Source organism: Macaca mulatta, chromosome 5 (genome assembly GCF_049350105.2).
Source record: "Macaca mulatta isolate MMU2019108-1 chromosome 5, T2T-MMU8v2.0, whole genome shotgun sequence".
Taxonomy (NCBI): Eukaryota; Metazoa; Chordata; class Mammalia; order Primates; family Cercopithecidae; genus Macaca; species Macaca mulatta.
In genome coordinates this window covers 50784745-50806043 of record NC_133410.1, presented here as the reverse complement: position 1 = coordinate 50806043, position 21299 = coordinate 50784745, and the positions used below count along the sequence as shown (strand labels likewise).

The following is a 21299-nucleotide window of genomic DNA, read 5'->3' as shown; positions in this document are numbered from 1 at the left end:
GCCAAGATCGTGCCACTGCACTCCAGCGTGGGCAATAGAGTGAGACTCCGTCTTCAAGAAAAAATAATGTTTTTTTTAAAGAAAAATTTTGAAGAAAGCTACCTTGTATTTCTGAGATAAACTGAAAAGGGCCATGTAAAAAATGATACTGAAAGTCTAAGAATAAGATTACAAAAGTCACATTAAAGTCACATTAAAGTAAAAGATAACAGCATTGTCTAACCAAGAATAAAGTAAACCAAGCAGAATCACATTTTTATTAGTTTAATGCTTAGTTGTATATCTAATAAATATTGAAGAAAACTGAGGATTACTTTAGAAAATAAATATAATGGAAGAAATCTGTCCCGCAATAGGAGACAACTACAATATAAATTGAGAAAACACTAGCCATGCTTGATTTCCCAAAAACAAACCTAGTAACATTAGATTTAAAGCTGGAGGAGGGGGTGAAAACGTTCTGCAATTGTAAAGAGAATAATCACGGGAAATACCTAGGCTTCCAGCCCAGAGGTATAAGAGCTGAAGGAGAAAGAGTCATCACTTAATAGGTCTGCAGGAGAAGCAGTGTCCTCAGGGAGACCCAGGTATCCATTAGAGCAAGGAGATAAAAGGAACATTCAATGAAAAGGTTGTGAATTTAGGGAATTATTATTTTGATTATGAACTCCCGAGAAGGCACAGTGGAAGGATTTCAAGAGAGGCATGGGTGGAAACGGGGTCAGAAGACAGCAAGAGCCTTAAGGAGATTAGATTCAGGAGATGAAAGGTGATCTAAGAGTCGGGGGGTTGAGGGTACCCAGTATCAACAAAGATAAATAATGAGAGGAGTCTCAACTGACTCAAGGCAGATAGCGGTCAGAATGTTGAGTGCTGGTGGGTAGGGAAGGGTGAGTGGTTCAGCTTTCCTTTTGGCCTCTATCAGTAGAAACAAGGAGATCTCCAGCAAATCCTCACTTTTTAGTCATTTTCGTAATTGACTTTTCTCTGACATTTGAAATTGGGGTCTAGTATCCTTTTTGAAATCATCCTTCCTTCACGTTTTGTTTAGTTTCTACTACTACCTCCCTTATCATTTACTCTCTCCCATTGGCTCCTTTTCTTCTACTAACACTTAATATTTTATGGTTCAGTCCTGCTTTTCTTTTCTCTCTACATACAATCTGATGCTCCCCAGATGATTTCATCTATATCCATAGTTTCAGTCACTGCCTACATTCAGTTTCACAATGGACATCCTCATCTAGATAATCCGTGGGTACTTCAATGACAAAAAAAAAAAAAAAAAAAAAAAAAAGTTCTAAAAACCTCTCTCTGCCCAAGCCTATAGTACTGCTATATTTTAGTATGAGATAGGATGGGATACTTTCTACTATCTCAGAATCTGGCTGAAGTGAGGCCACAAAGCTAAACGAAAAATGACAAACTCCCCCACACTCTAAAAAGGACATCCATGCCAGACTTACCAAAAGATGGTATCCCTATTATCCACCTCCTATTTAAAAAAAAAAAAAAAAAAAAAAAAGATAGAAGAAAATTTGCAAACATGGAGAATGCCAGGGCTTTACATCTCAGTGAGGGGAAAGGAAAAAAAAAAACCTCTGAGACAGACTAGGTGACAACTGCAAGGAGAAACTGATATCTGAATCTTTGGGGTTTTTTGGTTTTGTTTGTTTACATTTTGAGACAGAGTCTCATTCTGTCACCCAGGCTGGAGTGCAGTGGCACAATCTCAGCTCGCTGCAACCTCTGCCTCCCCAGTTCAAGCAATTCTCCTGCCTCAGCCTCCCAAGTAGCTAGGATGTGCTACCACACCCAGCTAGTTTTTGTATTTTTAGTAGAGACAGAGTTTCACCATGTTAGCCAGGCTGGTCTCGAACTCCTGATCTCAGGTGATCTGCCCACCTCAACCTACCAAAGTGCTGGGATTACAGCCATGAGTCACTAAACCCAGCCCTGACATCTGAATCTTTTTTGGCTATCAACTTATTAAGATAAAGAAACTCAGCTGTTACACCTGTAATCCCAGCACTGGGAGGCCAAGGCGGGCGGATCATGACATCAGGAGATTGAGACCCTCCTGGATGACATGGCGAAAACCCGTCTCTACTAAAAATAGAAAAATGAGCTGGGTGTGGTGGCACATGCCTGTAATCCCAGCTACTCAGGAGGCGGAGGTTGCAGTGAGCAGAGATGGCGCCACTGCACTCCAGCCTGGTGACAGAGCAAGACTCCATCTCAAAGAAAAAAAAGAAAAAGAAAAAGAAAAGAAAAAAAGAAATTGAGCTGTATCTTGTTTTAAACACCAGAACTAAATGCAGCGAGAGTTCCTGGGATAACCTGACAGATAGCCTCAAGAGTTTATTCAGAGAATATGTGAACACAGAAACTGGTCCCAGCCTGGAAAATTCTGCAAGAAAGAAGATGGCTGCAGCTGTCACAATGGTAGGGCAAAGATTTAGAGGACAGCAGTTGGGCAAGCTGCACTTTTACCACTGGGTTGTAGAGGTTTCCCACTGGCCACGCAGATGCTGCACAAGGGCTAAGACATCTTGATGGAACCCTGCCAAAGCCATGTACCTTGTGGAGTAAAGGCACTCAGGAGTGCCAGGCGTAGACTACAGGAATCAAGAGCTAAAGGGAGGCTGCAAAAGGCAGCTGGAGGGTACACCGTACCCCTGACAGGGAACTTGGCAATGTGGACATAGCCCACAGGAGGGTTCCAAAAAACCATCCTAAGTGAACATCTCCGTAAGTCTACATTTGGACACCTGTTACACAGAAGGCACCAGAAGCTGGAGTACAATAGTCTCAGTCAAACAAAACCTTGTCCTTTCTCCTCTAATCTTCCTTCTGATCAGAAGACAAAATCAGAAAGGAAGAGGAGGTTGAAGAGTGAAGAAACAGATCATGCACCTCTTCTCCACCGCAGATCCCTGAGCCATGGTTAGATCTCACCTGAGAGGTAAATAAGCTTTCAACTGGATGTAAGCTTTTGACTGTACATTTCACACCTGTGAATTTTAATCGCCAGAACAAGCTTGTTTTTGTTTTTCTGTTTTTTTTTTTTTTTTTTTTTTTTTTTCTGGAGACGGAGTTTTGCTTTTGTTGCCCAGGCTGGAGAGCAATGGCACGATCTCGGCTCACTGCAACCTCCACCTCCCGGGTTCAAGCATTTCTCCTGCCTCAGCCTCCCAAGTAGCTGGGATTACAGGCATGCACCACCACGCCCAGCTAATTTTGTATTTTTAGTAGAGATGGGGTTTCTCCATGTTGGTCAGGCTGGTCTCGAAATAAAACAAGCTTGTTCTTACAGTTAAGTGTAAAATCTTGCCAAGAGGCAAGAAAGGAAGATCCAATATGGCAGGTCTAAAGTCAAGGATGGGAAAACAATAAAGCCAGTTCCTATTCATATGTCATCAGGTATAAACTATATACCAGTCAAATTAGTCCACAGGGCTACCATCTACCCCATTATTCAAGTCGGAAATACAGGAGTCATCCTAGATTCTCCCCCTAAGATACTGAACCTCTTTCAACACATCTCTTTCTCCTGCCCCTGAGCTACTAGTGTAGTTCAAACATGAAGCACTGTAATAATCTCTTGGTGATTCTCTACCCTGGCCTACACTTTTAAAAGATTAAATTTAACACACAGGCCCCAGCCTAGAGATTCTGACTTAAATGGGGTCAGGTAGGGGCCTGCCATTAGTTTTCTCAAGAGGTCCTCAGTACTAACTGCAGCCAAGGTTGAGAATCACTAACCTAACTGATCTCTCCCACAATACAGGCTTACCTTCCCCCAAACTATCTCTCATAATGCCACAAGAGTCGTATTTTTAAAAACGCAAATTTCGTATTATTTATAGCAGTGGTTCCCAATCTAGGCTACCCAGTAGAATCACTTAGAGAGCTTTGTAAAATCCTGGTACCAGGTCAAGTCTAGAGAAATGAAAACAGAATCTTTGGGGATGAGAACCAGGCATCAATATTTATTAAACCTCTCCAGGTGATCCCAATAAGCAGATAAGGGTGAGAATCACTGTCCTAGAAGCAATGAGAAGTCACAGAAGTCCAAACTCCCCTGAAGACAATGAAAACGTCCCATCTAACCTTAGCACCCTCGGCTCTCACGCTGCAAAAATCAGTGAGGCTCCCTGAAAGGCCACACTTTTACACCTTTATGTAAAGTATCACCTCAATCCTGAAAGCCCCTTCTGCTCATCCAGAGCTAAGTCCAACCCACCTTTAAGGTTAACACCTTTCAAGAATAAGCTCCTTTGTATAAACCTTCCCTGCCAAACACACAGCAGTCATTAATCCACCTGTGACCACTGTAATTCTGTAGGATAATTTTTAATGTAACTACCTTATTGAACTCCTTGAAATGAAAAACCTCATCCATGTTTTATCCCCAGTGCCTATCACTATGCATGGCACAGTTACCCTCAAATTTCTGCCAAATTCATTCGATTTAGGGCAACCTTATGAAGGAAGAATTTGACCTTAATAAACTATATGAGATATCATATTTGTACATTATATTCAAGGTTCATTAAAGAAACCAACACCCAGACTTTTAAAAAATGTAAGGCAAATGTTTAATGTTTGTTCTATTTATGAACAGTAACAAATCAAAGAAAGCAGGTGCAAAGGGCAGTATGTTTCCAGAGTCACAAGCGTGAAACCTGACAGAATAATAATGTTTGGCTTTCTATCTGAATAATATGTCCTTTAAAACATATCTTTTTCAAAATGTTATGCTGGTATAATAACAACTTTATGTTTTAGGAAAGTGAGTTAGATGACTTACTTTACCTGACAACAAAATGAGAAAGCATTTGAATGCTTCCAATAAAATGTACTCAAGTTTAAACAACACTGATAATATGGCTACCAGCATCTGATGGCAATTTCTAGTACTCTGGGTCCTGTTACCAAGCAGAAGTTCAGATCTCCATTTTTTTAAAGTTACATTCAATATTTTATATTTATATTGTTAAGTCTATATGTACCTTCCACAAATACAGTAATTTTGCTAAAATATTAACTAAAGAAGAACTAAACACCTACATTATCGACTTTATTCAAAAGATTTTGTTGTACCCACATTCATATGGGCTATGGAAATCATATTCACATGCAAAATGATTACTATGTGTTTAAAGTAAGTTTTTTAATCTGTCAGACATCCTTGATTACTAAATTAATCCAGTCTTCACTGAATGCCTATTACTTGCTTGGGAATGTATTAAAACTGAAGTATCTGAAGTGACTAGTAAGAAAATAAAGGCATCAACCACAATATTTGGTATTTGTGGCTAATTGATTTTTTACCTTATTTGGCGATTTCAAAGGTGAGATGGCTATTTTATTTGGTGTCTGTGTTGTAGAATTTAAAGTTGATCCAATAACACCACTTTCAGATATTGTTATGGTCTTTGATGGAGTTCCGGGAGTAGACTGTGAAAGAACCCTACCTGCAAATGAGAGGCAGCACATCAGTTTGACTTTTTTCAATAATAGTATAAAAATTTATGTGATGATGCTCTACACTCACAAGGACTGCAGAATGTATGTTCGTCATTTCATGTTCAACACTTAATGAGCCACTAATGAACTGTGGTAACCCTAGGCAGAACTAAACAAAACACTACTTCTTAGCAATACTTAATATTAGCCTACATTAAACTCTACAAAAACAGTTTAACTCATGTGTTCATCAATACTGTTGCTATATCCATCAGAGAGAAAGCTCAGGGCAACTAAGCAACGTGCCCTGTGTAACACAGCTCCTGAAAGTCAGGACATGAACCCAAGTCTTAAAACTTTCATCTCTGTATTCTACTATCTATAGCTGTCTTCCCATTTGAACTTAAGCCATGGAGGTACAACTGATATCCACACTTATAAAACAGATAGTTACTGGACTAATTTAAACACTGACAGATTTAATACTATCTGATTTTAGACAGCCAAACAGGATTAAAAAAATGTTTTTTCTATCCACCCCAGCCAGATTCCATACTGCGTTCCCTTCTGGATAGGACCCTTCAGAAACAATGAAAAACTCTAGTGTCTGGATGCTTGGGGAACTGAAAATCATATTATATTGAGTTGAAATATCAGGAATTTTTATCCTAGGCAAGAAGAGACTACAGACATAACAGATCTTCAAATTCTTGAAGACTGTGTGATAGCCATTATTCCCATTCACCAAGTATTCCAGCTTTCTCCCATTCTGGGCACATGGTAGAACTGCACTTGCACTTCCTACCACTCCCACCCCATCTTGTAGTTAGAGTCATGACACTACTCCTGGCAGATGAGTTATGAGTAGAAGTGATGTGTGTCATTCTTGGGTCATAACATTTATTACTGCCTATGCAAGACCTTCCAAAGTTTATTTTCTTCCACCATCTGAGATGGCAGCTCCTCGGTTAGCCTGTGTCCCTGAGTGACTATGAAGAGAAGATACTTTTTGAACCCACAATGGTCATATAGATAATCATGAAGTATGAATTTTTAAAAAAACAGGTTTTTTACCCTTCAGAGATTTGGAGATTATTTTGGCAGAAAAACCAAGATTATCCTAACTAATCCAGGCTGTCAGGTTAAAGGCTTAGAACCAATCTGTATCACATCAAATGCAGAGAAACAGAAAATACTTCAGCTCAGCACTAAGAAATAACTTCTAACAAAAATTTCCAATTGAAATGACTATTTCAACACAAGTGAGTTTCTAGTCACTAAAGGTATCCCAAGCAGATGCTGGATAATCAAATACACTGGCTAAAGAAGAAAGTCAAGCATCTAAGAAGTAGAGAAGATTGATAACTAAATTATCTCTAGAATCTGCTCTAACCTTTAGATACTATGATTAAACTCATAGATCCAGCTATAGAGATGAAGGAGAGAGCATGACAGTGAGGGAGAAAGGGTAAGAGAGAAAGAAAGGACTTTCACTTTAGACAAAAATAAAGAACTAATGCTTAGCAGCTTCTGGGCCATTTTTCCTGATAACAATGCCAAAATATGCCTTTTTTTTTTTTTTTTTCCCGAGACAAGGGTCTCGCTCAGTTACCCAGGCTAGAAAGCAGTGGTGTGATCATAGCTCACTGCAGCCTCGATCTTCTGGGCTCAAATGATCCTCCTCCACCTCAGCCTTCTGAGTAGCTGGGGCCACAGGCACATGCCACCATTCTCAGCTATTTAAAAATTTTTTTTAGACATGGAGTTTTGTCATGTTGCCTAGGCTGGCACAGTTTCTTTTTTAAAAAGTGAATCAAGTTTTTTCCCCATCTATGAATTTTTTAAGTATTTTTAATACAATTTTCAAAATTTCTTTGTAGTATATAGATTAATTTTAATGACATTCTGCCAGGTTTTTAAAAAACCTGAATACATCATAACTACATAAAGTCAATTCTAAATAAACCAAATGAATCTACATCAAATGTTTAGAGAGCTGCTCTAAAGTATCGAGCCTGTCTAAAGTAATATGTTTGTCTATTCTGGTTTCCAAAGCTAATACTTGTGGGATAAGTGTGAAGCCCCAACAACCATTATGTTAAGAAAAGAAATTACCAGTAAAGACACAGTTTCATAAAATATTCAATATTTATAGCCACTGCTATAATTTCATATTTGTTAGGAATTACGCATCTTTCAGATAATATTCATAAAGAGCCGGGGACAGTGGCTCACATCTGTAATCCCAGCACTTTGGGAGGCCGAGGCAGGTGGATCACGAGGTCAGGAATTCCAGACCAGCCTGGCCAACATGGTGAAACCCCATCTCTACTAAAACTACAAAAATTAGCCGGGCGTGGTGGCATGTTATCTGTAATCCCAGTTACTTGGGAGGCAGAGGTTGCGGTGAGCTGAGATTGCGCCATTGCACTCCAGCCTGGACAACAAGAGGAAGAATCCCTCTTAAAAAAAAAAAAAAAAAAATTCATATAGAAAATCCTCAATTCCTGAGGATAACTGATATCAGAAAAAGGCAACTTAATATTAATTCACTTAAAACAGGAACAAAAACTTCAATATAAATTACAAAACTAAAAGTAATAAAACTTTTACTTTCTTTTTGTGGCCTATATTTTTTAAAAATTCCGTTTATAATTGCAACTATATTAACTCTTAGGATGAATAAAGAAAAAAATCAGCTGTTGAGTTTCAGGGAGAGAGATTGCTTCTGAAAATCTGGACGACAGCAAAAGGATAAATTATGTTGATAATGATAAATGGGAACGACATACTCATAAAGCAGGTCATTTCTACCAAAATATTTCTAGATTTCATCAATGTTCCCAAGAACCTTGATATCCTTTGAAATTCAAGTTACTCTTTTTGAGGGTCCACTTGGCTTTTATCCTGATGGCATTTCTGATGATCTAATCTAACCTCCAAATCCCTATTTATCCTTAGTTCCACAGATTCAAGCAAGCATGCAAGTTACATAATTTCACCTTGAAATCAATTTCTGTTGTCAGGTATTCTCCAAGAATCAAAAGAGACACACTCCTTAAAGCCACAGACTGGATAGGCTGGGGCAGGAAGCTAGAATATTTGAGTAAGGCCAAATTCTATAAGAGATTAATTTCACATTGTGATGAAGCTTGCTCCCATGAAGCAACCTTCTACCATGAGAGCTGCGATAATGGGAACCTCTATTATCTCATGGAACTACCTCAAGTCTTGTCAGGTGGTTGGTATCTATATTTTACTAAACTAAGATGAACAAAATAATGTATTTACCTAAGATCACAGAGAAAATCAATAGAAGACCCATGACTAAAAACCCAAGTTTCCCAATAGCTCCTACTGTATCACTATAGTACCCCCATGATATACATATTCATGCAACAATACGCATTCACAGAACTACATCAAAGTGCCAAAAGTAGGGGCCGGGCACAGTGGCTCACGCCTGTAATCCCAGCACTTCAGGAGGCCAAAGCGGGTGGATCACGAGGACAGGAGATCGAGACCATCTTGGTTAACATGGTGAAACCCTGTCTCTATTAAAAATACAAAAAATTAGCCGGGCGTGGTGGCAGGCGCCTGTAGTCCCAGCTACTCAGGAGGCTGAGGCAAGAGAATGGCGTGAACCCTCGAGGCAGAGCTTGCAGTGGGCCAAAATCGCACTCAGCCTGGGCAACAGAGCAAAACTCCATCTCAAAAAAAAAAAAAAAAAAAAAGTGTCAAAAATTGTGCTAGGTTCTGGGGAGGTGGAGACAGAGGAGAAAGTGAAAGAGCGAGAGAAACAAGATAAAAGAACCATCAATACAGTACATACATAACTACAATGGAACATGATTCTGCCTTAAAAAGAAAATTCTGATATATACTACAACACAAATGCACCTTAAGGACATCATGCTAAGTGAAATAAGCCAATCAAAAAAAAAAAGGGCAATGGATGGGCATGGTGGCTCACACCTGTAATCCTAGCACTTTGGGAGGCTGAGGTGGGCAGATCACCTGAGGTAAGGAGTTTGAGAACAGCTTGGCCAACATGGTGAAACACCATCTCTACTAAAAATACAAAAATTGGCCAGGCGTGATGGCACACATCTGTAATCCCAGCTACTTGGGAGGCTGAAGCAAGAGAATCACTTGAACCCAGGAGACAGAGGTTGCAGTGAGCCAAGATCGTACCACTGCATTCCAACCTGGGCAACAGACTGAGACTCCATCTTAAATCCCAGCTACTTGGGAGGCTGAGGCAGGAGGATCATTTGAACCCGGGAAGGCACAGGTTGCAGTGAGCCAAGATCATGCCACTGCACTCCAGCCTGAGTGACAGAGTGACAGACTGTCTCGAAAAAAAAAACCATGGAGAGATAAAAGTGGGATGCTAGTTGCCAGATGCTGGACTGGGGAAGAAAGAATAAGGAGTTTTTGCTTAATGGGTAGAAGATTTCAGTTTTGCAAAAAGAAAAAGTTTTAGAGATGGGATGGTGGTGATGGTTGTATAACAATGTGAATGTGCCTAATGCCAATGAACTATACACTTAAAACAGTTAAGATGAGGCTGGGTGCAGTGGCTCACATCTGTAATCCCAGCACTTTGGAAGGCTGAGGCGGGTGGATCACTTGAGGTCATAAGTTCAAGACCAGCCTGATCAACATGGTGAAACCCCTTCTCTACTAAAAATACAAAAATTAGTCAGATGTGGTGGAGCATGCCTGTAGTCTCAGCAATTCAGGAAGCTGAGGCAGGAAAATCACTTGACCCTGGGAGGTAGAGGCTGCAGTGAGTTAAGATCATGTCACTGCACTCCAGCCTGGGTGACAGAGTGAAACTCCATCTCAAAAAAAAAAAAAAAAGTTAAGATGGTAAATTTTATGTTATGTATATCTTACCACAATTTTTTAAAAATAAGTTTTTTAAAAGAACTAGATGATGAGGCCAGGCACAGTGGCTCATGCCTGTAATCCCAGCACTTTGGGAGGCTGAGGCGGGAGGATTACCTAAGGTCAGGAGTTCGAGACCAGCCTGGCCAACATGGTGAAACCTCGTCTCCACTAAAAATACAAAAAATTAGCCAGGCATAGTGCCAAGCACCTGTAATCCCAGCTACTCAGGAGGCTGAGACAGGAGAATCGCTTGAACCCGGAAGGCGGAGGTTGCAGTGAGCCAAGATCGTGCCATTGCACTCTAGCTTGGGCAACAAGAGCGAAAACTCCGTTCAAAAAAAAAAAAAAAAAGAGAGAGAGAGCTAGATGATGAACAAAAAAACAAAAACAAACAAAAAAACTACCATCATGAAAAATTATAAGGGTTATGGGGAGACAGACAAGAAAACCAACATTTATAATATAGTATGACTAATGGATAACTGAAAGCCAGTGTGAAATTTATCAGAAGTTTAAGATAAGTACTTGGTAAGTATAACCAATTTTTATGGAAATAAATAGGAAATGATCAGAGAAAGAATACCTGACTAAACCTAGAAGTCAAAAACTTCCGACACGGGTAATCTAAGAGATAAAATGGATGAGTCAGCTGCGAGGAACAGCAAAGAAAGGCATTCCATGTAAAAGGAACTCTGCCAAGACCCTTAGTCCTACAACTTAGTTTCAATCTATTTGGTGATTTCTTACAATAAGTTAAATCAGTAGGTTTGGAGCTACTATTTTGGAGGTGAAAATAAAAAGGCATGCATTAGATCATAAATGCCTTTAATGCAAAGAAAGCACTGGCATTTGAACTTAATCCTGATGGGTCCAGCTGAAGAAATGAACAAGGCCAAGAAAATTTTAAGCAAGGGTGTGACAAGTTCAGATATGCATTTTAGAAAACTCACTTATACACAAATAAAAAATCATCTTGACTGAAACACAGAAAAAGATAGTCATCTTTAATGAGAAGCCCAAAAACCATTAAAAAAAAAAAATCTCAAGGTACTTTGAAAGAGCATTAGCTGGCAGGGCGCAGTGGCGCATGCCTGTAGTCCCAGCACTTTGGGAGGCCAAGACGGGTGGATCACAAGGTTAGGAGTTCGAGACCAGCCTGGCCAACATGGTGAAACCCCGTCTCTACTAAAAATACAAAAATTAGCTGGTTGTGGTGGCGGGCGCCTGTAATCCCAGTTACTCGGGAGGCTGAGGCAGGAGAATCGCTTGAACCCGGGAGGCGGAGGTTGCAGTGAGCCAAGATCGTGCCACTGCACTCCAGCCTAGGCAACAGGGCGAGACTGTCTCAAAAAAAAAAGCATTAGCTGCAATATAAAGACTAGCTGCATGGAAAAAGACTGCAGTCTTAGCTGCAATGTAAACATAAAGATGATGGAATCTCCTTGTGATACAATTCAACAGAAAGGCACTTGGATGGTTTAAAATTTAGCATATATGAATTTTTAAAGGTTATAAAGAACCAGTTAAAAGTAGAAATTATCTATCCAAACTGAACTTAATGCCAACAATGCTAGTAAAATTTTACAGAAGTATATCTCTATGTATTCTGGTAGGGCTATTAAGTCCGTGTGCAATTAAAAAATAAAGTTACAATCAGTCTGCAACACATTATAAACAACCCAAAGACCAAGCAATGACATATACAAATGTCTATGATAGGGTGAACTCTTGACATTAACCAAAAATTCATTCAGACACTTCCTCAAACACTACAATTGTGTACCATACAATCCATACCTCCTCCTTCCCATTAACTAAAACTTTTCAGGGACTCTCTCAGAGTCTCTTCAGAGACTCAAAACAGTAAAGAATATCCCATTAAAACACTCCTGGTTAAGCCCCTCTACCTATACAAAATCTCCAAGGGGACTGGTGTTTTCTTTTTAATCAATACCTCCAACCCTTGCTTACTTATAGCCAATTGCAGCCCACTTCCTAAACCAGCTCCAAACCCAAACCCTTTCCAGTCTTTTCTTTGGGGCCACATCTGCCTCCCACGACATGTCTCAAGACATCAGCTTCCTATACTGTCACAAATCTCTACTGAGCACCAAGAGAAAGAGAATAGTCACTCACCTAACACTGCTTTCACATTACAATTTTTCCATCTCTTCTCATTAGCTAAAATGAGAAGCCTCTCTACATACAAATACAAATCAAGCCCACGTACAAATCAAAGCCTCAGGAAAATGACAAGTCACTGCCATTGACTTCCGAGTTGCCTACCGCTATGTTGTAAAAGACAGATGGTTTTAATATACATGCTAGGAATGATCAGTTAATATTTGAGTACCCTCATCAAGAATACACAGTCTAGGGATGGGTAATTAGGATATGAAAGTCTCTAGTCAAAAGTTTACCATCCAGAAGTGCTTTCATATAAGCCTTTAGCACAGTAGAAATTAGAAATGATCCTATAACTAGTTAAAGAGTCATTTAGTATGGCTCTGGATTAAAGATCAATATGGCTGTGTGATTCTTCTCTAAAAACCTTGAGCTGCTAGCCAAACAAGGAAAGGGAGGGTTGGACTTAGCCAAGCCATCAGAGAAAGAGACCGGAAAAAGAGAATCAATGGTGTCTACAAGAGAGCAATAGGATGGGTCATGGACTTCATCTTGAGGAAGGAAGAATTTGAGGACAGGAAAGGAATGATTATTGAGAAAGGAGAAAAATAAATGGACCAGAAATTTCAAAGTCAATTGCTGGATTGGGAGTAGAAAGGCAAGTAAACTAAAAGAATAAAGAGAACGAACACTTGAAGTCAAGATTTCTGAGGTGATATAGTGACTGGTGATGACACATATTAAAGTATAAAATAAAAGAGAACTGGGCTACACTAAGGAGTGTTCTAATAAAAGTAATTCAGCTAAAATTCTGTTATCACTTAAGTAATTACTATCATTGTGACAATTTTCTGTTTACAGATAACTCCATATAGAGTATACTAAAATAGTGAAACCAAAAATTCAAACAGAAACCATGAAATACTATACTCTTGTGTATATTAATTTAAATTTATTAAACTTAGCATATGTGCTCCAGAGTCAAATTGCCTGGGTTCAAATTCCAGCTCAGCCATTTACTAGCTGAGTGCTTCCACTTCCACACTGGCAAAATGGGGATGTTATTAGTACCTACCTCATAGGATTGCTGGGGAATGATATAGTCACCACATGTAAAGGGCTAAGAATGGCGCCTGGCACACAGTGAACACTATATAAATATTAGCTAGTATTATTGGAGTTTGAGACTTTGCTAGTATCATGGTAAATTTCTACCAAAAACTAAAGAGACTAAAGTAATGAACTGATTTTCAGATAAGGCATTTTGCTTGAAGCAAACATTTCTTATTAACTAGTCTGGTTTATAATAATAAGCTATGTTCGTTACACTAAAACATTTTAAGTTGGCAGAACAGCCTTTTTAAATCTAAAAGGAAGATAAATATTTAGCTTAATAAACTATAAAGAAATATAACCTGCAATGACTGGTGGTGAAACTTGAGTTGTCTGTCCTGTAACTGCTTTACTATTAATTGGTTTTGCAAAGATCAGCTTCGTGATTACTGGACCAGAGGTTGGCGTTCGAGGCTTCTTAGCAATCTGAAACATATAAATAACTATGAAGACCATCTGTTTCTATAAAATGCCTATTAAATCAAAATTATACCAAAAATTCATACAAAGTAGTACATGTAAAACCAACTCACACTTAACAGACTATATCTATGTATTAATATTAATGTTAAGAACATTTAAAATGCAGACATTCATCAAAAGATAAATATGATCATATCCTTAATCCCATATATAATAATACCTTTGCATTTTAATACAATTCCTTATTTTCATGTCTTGGATATATGCATATGATGAAAACAAAATTAATAATGCTTAATGAAAAAATAAAACTATGGCACAGTAATATTCTTGTTCAAAATAACAAATTACTCAATAATAAAAAGAGTAAGTAAAGAAAGTATAGTACAAATGACGAAGCCACCTATATATGCAATTACATTGGCCTTTGGATGCAAAATATAAATACATACACATTAAAGGTAGGCTTATGACTAGATTTTCAACTTTAGATCTAAATATGAGGAGTAGATTAAGGGAGAACTGAGTAAGGTAAAGCCCTAGGGTACAAAACAGAAAAATTTGGTAGAACAAAAACTATTTTAAGGGCAACAGCTGTGAAATATTATTTACTAAACTATTAGGTACTATACTTTTCTTCTTTTAAAGATGGGGTCCCGGGCCAGGTGCAGTGGCTCACGCCTGTAATTCCAGCCCTTTGGGAGGCTGAGGCAGGAGGATCACTTGAGGTCAGGAGTTCAAGCCCAGCCGGGCCAAAATGGTGAAACCCTGTCTCTACAAAAATACAAAAATTAGCAGGGTGTGGTGGCGCACGCCTATAATCTTAGTTACTCGGGAGGCTGAGGCAGGAGAATTGCTTGAACCCAGGAGCAGAGGTTGCAGGGAGTCGAGATTGCACCACTGCACTCCAGCCTGGGTGACAGAGTGAGTGAGACTCTGTCTCAAAAAAAAAAAACAAAAAAAAAATGGGGTCTCATCTTGTCACCCAGGCTGGAGTGCAGTGGTGCAATCATAGTTCACTGCAGCCTGAAACTCCTGGGCTACAGCAACTGTTTACTATATTTTAAATTCCTTGAAGAGGGAATCTATATTTAATTCATCTCCAACTTGAAGTTATATATTGGCACACTGTTGACCTGAATTATAATTCTCCGCAAGTCAAGGAGTGTAGAATTATCAAATTTTTATATTGCAATTATCACCATATACAAAGACACAGCTTCTTCTGAAAGTTAAAAGAAGAAATTTACCTAGGATAAAAATCAAAGAATTTTAGAGTGTGAAGAACATTAAATATTAATTATATCTTTTGGCAATGAAAATTGAGACCATAAAAGTACTATTTATTATAGGAAATAGTGACTCAAATGAAAATATATGACCAACGTGAATAACTGAAATACAACGGAAGCTATAATAGATCACAGAACTAGACAAATATTAGCTCTTTGTGCTCAAATTATAAATTAAACTAAATAACACAACATACTCACAATATATTACTTTTTTATACTCAGAACACATTACTGACAAAACCAACTGTACATACGATACAAATTACTTAAAAAAGATACCCATTATTGTATTTAAAAACAGCCAACTTGCAAAACTATAACATACTCAAATAAATCCATAATTATACTCTAGAAAACTAATGAAATTTAGAGAAACACAAATTTCCCAAGTATGTTTACAGACCTAAAACCCTAAAGTCAGTCAAAATTGTATCTATTGTATCTATAATATTAAGGATCTCTAGAGGTAGAAGTATTGCTATTCTTAGAAAGCCATATTAACAATAAATAACCTTAGCTATAACAATTATGGGCTTAAAGTATTTCCCCATTTTAAACTGATTTTTCACAATCATGAATATATGAATACTTATCAGTGAGGAAAAAAATATAAACAGTACAACCAAAAGCACATTAATTACTCAAATAAACAATCTCATCTTGCCCTTGTGGTTATGTTTCTTTAGTGGTGCTGAAAATAATAACTTTTGGTTCCATTAAAGAACTATGAATTTTTTGCACTATGAATTCTAAAGTATCCTGGAACAAAATTATTAAGTAAAACAAAGCATCAAAGATCACTTTAACAAGTTTATAAAATCAGCAGCTTAAGACAAAAATGAAAAAAAATCTTACAAATAAGGTAGTAAAATATGTCATCAAGTAATACATATAAGTAATTTTTGGCACTGTGTTGGATAGATTCAGGAGCTAGTAAGGAGTTCTGTTGTCCCAGACTGCTAGTTATTTACTACTCTTATAAACTATGCACAGGAAACATGGGAAAGTGTTTATATATCTGTTATTACATATAATTATACCTCTGTTACTGCCCCTGGCTTCAAAGGTCACGTCTTTTCTTCATTTTTCAAGATGGCCTCCATCTTCCACCCTTGCCTGCTAACTATACCCTAACAGTCTTAATACTCTGATTAAACTTAAGAGAACACTGACAACTACCTAGGGGGAAAAAAAACAGAAAATGATATAATCTTTGTAATACTAAACCAAATATTCTGGAGTTGAAAAAGAAAAAATATAGATGCATAGTTTTTAATTTGTCTTTTGTGCTTCAGAGCTTTGTAGGTTACTTCTGAGTTGGAAAGACTTAAGACGCCTAAAAATAACGGACCGTACAAGTAAAAAAATATTCTAAATGTAATTCTTTTGTTTTTACTGTGTTTTTTAAAATAGAATTCTTTTTTATTAAATAGAGTCAGGCTTTAGAAAACTAACAGTAGCCTGGGTGCAGTGGCTGATGCTTGTAATCCCAGCACTTTTGAGAGGCCAAGGCAGGTGGATTGCTTGCATCCAGGAGTTTGAGACCAGCGTGGGCAACATGGCAAAGCCCCATCGCTACAAAAAAAAAATACAAAAATTGGCCAGGTATGGTGGCTTGCATCTGTAGTCCCAGCTACTTGGGAGGCTGAGGTGGGAGGATCATTTGAGCCTGGGAGGTCAAGGATGCAGTGAGTCAAGATTACATGCTGCACTCCAGACTGGGTGACAGCAAGACCTTTCTCAAAAACAAAACAGAAGAGAAAAGTTACAATAAAACAAGTTATAAGAATTAGACCCCAGTCTTCGCTTTTATCATCATTACTTAGGGAATTAAAGTAGAGAAATAATAGAGACAAGCAACACCGGTCAGTGAAATGGCACATATGCCTTGCTCTCATAAATTTAAAAAAAAAATGCCATTCTAATTTATGTTCTTTTCCTTTTTTTTTTTTTTTATTTTTGAGACAGGGTCTTCCCGTAGCCCAGGCTGAGGTGCAGTGGTGCGACCACAGCTCACAGCAGCCTAGACCTCCCTGGCTCAAGCGATCCTCTCACCTCAGCCTCCTGAGTACCTGGGAACACAGGTGTGCACCACCATGCCGGGCTAATTTTTTGTATTTTTGGTAGAAACAGGGTTTCACTATGTTGCCCAGACTGGTCTCAAACTCCTGGCCTCACAGAATCTGCCCACCTTGGCCTCCCAAAGTGTTGGGCTTACAGGTGTGAGCCACCACACCTGGTATCAGTTTCTTTTGAACATAATTATGATCCATATTGCCAAAGCCAAATAAACTTTGGTAAACTAATCAATACCAGCTTCAAAACTGAGGACAAGATGCTTGATAGGATATCTCATCCAAGAGATTCTTAGCAAAAATAAGAAGTAAAAGGAAGTAATAGATAAGTGAGAATAATGAACAAGAAAGAGCACTAAACATTTAATAGTAGCAAAGGGGACACAGGCAAGTTATAAGATTTAAGAAATTCTACAAAGTTCTTAAATGCAAAGCCCATGAAAAGTGGTTTCTAATTCTACTGTCAACACAGTAACCAAAACATTACTTCTAGTATCAGCTGAGTGTAGTTTCCCAAAACCTTCCTACTTCCTTCTTATACATTTCCTTTATTTCTATGCATTCTCCTTTTTTCTCAAAGATAGCTCTTTCAAACAGAGGATACATTTTTGTTTCCTGGTCATAACTAGATCATTGCATTTCTTTTTTCTTTTTCTTTTCTTTTTTTTTTTTTTTTTTTGAGATGGAGTTTCACTCTTGTCGCCCAGGCTGGAGTGCAATGGCGCGATCTCGGCTCACTGCAACCTCTGCCTCCCGAGTTCAACCAATTCTCCTGTCTCAGCCTCCCGAGTAGCTGGGATTATAAGCACTCGCCACCAGACCCGGCTAATTTTTTGTATTTTTAGTAGAGATGGGGTTTCACCATGTTGGGCAGGCTAGTCTCAAACTCCTGACCTCAGGGAATCCACCCACCTCAGCCTGCCAAAGTGCTGGGATTACAGGCTTGAGCCATCATGCCCAGCCGATCACCGCATTTCTAAGAGTAGTGGTGGCCTAAGAAAGCCTATCTGGGCTTGATAAACTGGAAATCACTTAATAGATATTCCAGTAACCTTCTTTCTTAGGGTCCTGTTCATACTAATAATAGGTACCATTATGAAACATCCTCAATATTTTGAGAATTATACTACACATTTCATCATGATCAAAAAGTATTCTTAAGAAAAAGTCAAAAACTCAGAGAAGATAAGTAACCTACAAAAGTTTTCCATAACTGGTAGGATAACGTAGAGGCAACTCAAACCCAGCTGGTACAACTCTAAAGCCTATATGTTATCTTCCATCACATGTCACTGTCTTTTCCATAGTACAAACATAAATAATGGCAATGAATAGTAAACTCCAAATAAAAGGCACACGTTGGCTAACATGCACTATTACTGGCTCTGAGGGTTTCTCAGAGCAACAAAGTTCTGTGAACCTAGCCTTTGGCCATCTGTTAACTGGAAAAAAAAAACAAACAAAAAACAATGTTGTCTAAATGATTTTTTGATAGCCCAGCAGCAAGTCTGGCATCTTTATACCAGCAAAACATCCTTGTAATCAAACTACCACTAAGAATAAAATGCATTTTAAGATTAGTAAAAGGCTATAAAATACTAATTTGGAATTTAACCAAAACTGTTTGCTTTCTAAGTTATCTGGTAAAAATTTTCATAAGCATTAGACATATCAAACTTAAAAAAAACACACACAATTACGTAAAACAACATTCAAAAGAATTCAGTAACAACTATGTATTTAGTAACCCTACAAACACAACTATGAACCAGTTAAATTTTTTTAACATGCATTTTAATTAGTAAGCCCCCTTTTTTCTTTTACCTGTACTGTTTTTAACTGTTGGGTCTGTAACACAGAGGGCTGAGTTGTAGTATTAATCAGTTGACTTCCTGGGGTCAATGCTGAGACACCAATGACAGGTTTCACCTCTGGCCTCCCTCCAATGGTAACTACTTTAATTTGCTGCGGTGGTAACTTAGCATCTCCTGACTGGGCCTGAGTTGTAACTTTCTGAGCCTGGGGTAGTTGGCTATGGGGTAGTGCTAAAACAATTGGTGAACCAGACTTGCCCAAAGTTGTTAAAATTAACTTCTGTCCATCTGGTTTAAGGGTCTGATTGCCAAGTTTAAGATCAGATGTCTGTGATACTTTGTTTAAAATAATCTGATTGGCTGATATAGTCACAGGAGTCTGAGCACCAAGTTTTTGAAGGCCACTTGGAAAAGCTGGTTTCACTGTGGTATTAGAATCTGCTTTAGTAATTGTGGTATTCACTGCAACTTGGTTAGTGTGGTTACTGTACACTGTGATTGGTTCCGTGGAAATGGGCGTGGCTGTAGAGTCACCAGTAGAATTTATGTTGACAATTTCTTCCAGTTCTGTCTCCATGGGAATTGGGGATGAAACAATAACAGCCTCAATACTATCATCATCCACTAAAGTTATACCAGTGTCCATTATTTCCTCTGGAAGCAAACTATTCACCTCGGCTGGCACCACCTCCATGATCGTTCTCCCGCTAGAAAGTTGATCAGGCACTGTAATAAAAGTTGAAAAATGAACAAGTTACTAGGTTTCAAAAGATGTAAGAAAAAAAATCCAAGAAAAATGCAACTGGCAAAATGACAATTTTTAAATTGATATATAATTGAATGAAGAACATTCCTGATGCTTATCTGGGCTAAATCATGTTAACAGATCTTCAACCTGCAAGAATCTGTAATCTAAGTCATATAGAACACAAAACTAGGAGCAAACATTCTTACTCTCCTTGTCTCAATCCACAAGTATCTCGCACTCAGGCAACACTAAGTCACATCATCACATGAAACTCCTTTCTAATGCCCTCTAATAAAACTTGTAATCTTTGACGTATCTGATCTTATTTCTTCCCAGTTTTTTTTCCTCTCATTGACAGACTTGAAAACTGCTGATTCACACAAGGAAATAAAGATTTAAATATTAACATTTTGTAAAATATATTCAAATCTCCAATGAGCTAGGTCCTAATGTGAGTGTACTATCCCATTTTAAAAATCCATTAAATACCAAAATTAATGTTAAAGGAGTTTCTAGAGTAATCCATCTCAGCAATTGCAGATCAAATAGCATTTGTGGTCCAACTTTGATCAACTAGCTTCATACCAAGGAAACTTTTATTTGGAAAGAAGATTCTCAAACCCTCCTCAGCCATTTATTTATTTATTTATTTATTTATTTATTTATTTATTAAGACGGAGTCTCACTCTGTTGGCAAGGCTGAAGTACAGTGGCACAATCTCAGCTCACTGCAACCTCCGCCTCCTGGGTTCAAACGATTCTCCTGCCTCAGCCTCCTGAGTAGCTGGAATTACAGGTGCCTGCCACCATGCCAGGCTAATTTTTGTATTTTTAGTAGAAACAGGGTTTTGTCATGTTGGCCAGACTGGTCTTGAACTCCTGACCTCGGGTGATCCACCTGCCTCAGCTTCCCAAAGTGCCAGGATTACAGGCATGAGCCACCATGCCTGGCCATCCTCAGCCATTTAAAGTGTCTAAAAGAACCATTTAAGAGACGCACAGCCAGTCCCCATGAAGAAAAAAAAGTAATAGTCATAAAGCAGATTATGAAAAACTTCGAGCTGTGGTACTTTTAGCCAAAGGTCTGCAGAACTTCCAATAAAGGAATCAATTCTATTATCTTCATGTATAAAAGACAGTAAATCATGTTTATGACAGAATAAATTGCAGTGAGTTATTTGCCCAGAGAACATCAGATCCATAGGAACCTAATCAGCAACTTTCTTCTCTTCCTTTTTTTTTTTTTGAGATGGAGTCTTGCTCTTGTTACCCAGACCGGAGTGCAATGGTGCAATCTTGGCTCACTGCAACCTCCACCTCCCAGGTTCAAGCGATTCTC

The 21299-nt window shown here is 38.3% G+C and overlaps 1 protein-coding gene across 6 annotated transcripts in view; it reads right to left on the bottom strand.

Moving 5' to 3' along the window:
* LIN54 (lin-54 DREAM MuvB core complex component) overlaps positions 1–21299 on the bottom strand; it is an 87052-nt gene that overhangs the window by 42255 nt on the left and 23498 nt on the right. For 2 of the 6 annotated variants that reach the window (XM_015138392.3, XM_015138391.3), the window contains exons 2-4: positions 19223–19938; positions 13908–14031; positions 5338–5480 (exon numbers count right to left, since the gene is read on the bottom strand). In XM_015138392.3, the coding sequence (XP_014993878.1) occupies positions 5338–5480; positions 13908–14031; positions 19223–19906 (951 nt within the window). In that variant the 5' untranslated portion in view covers positions 19907–19938. The remainder of the gene's footprint in view (positions 1–5337; positions 5481–13907; positions 14032–19222; positions 19939–21299) is intronic. The other 4 variants (XM_015138395.3, XM_015138394.3, XM_028848456.2 and 1 more) reach the window with 2 other exon arrangements.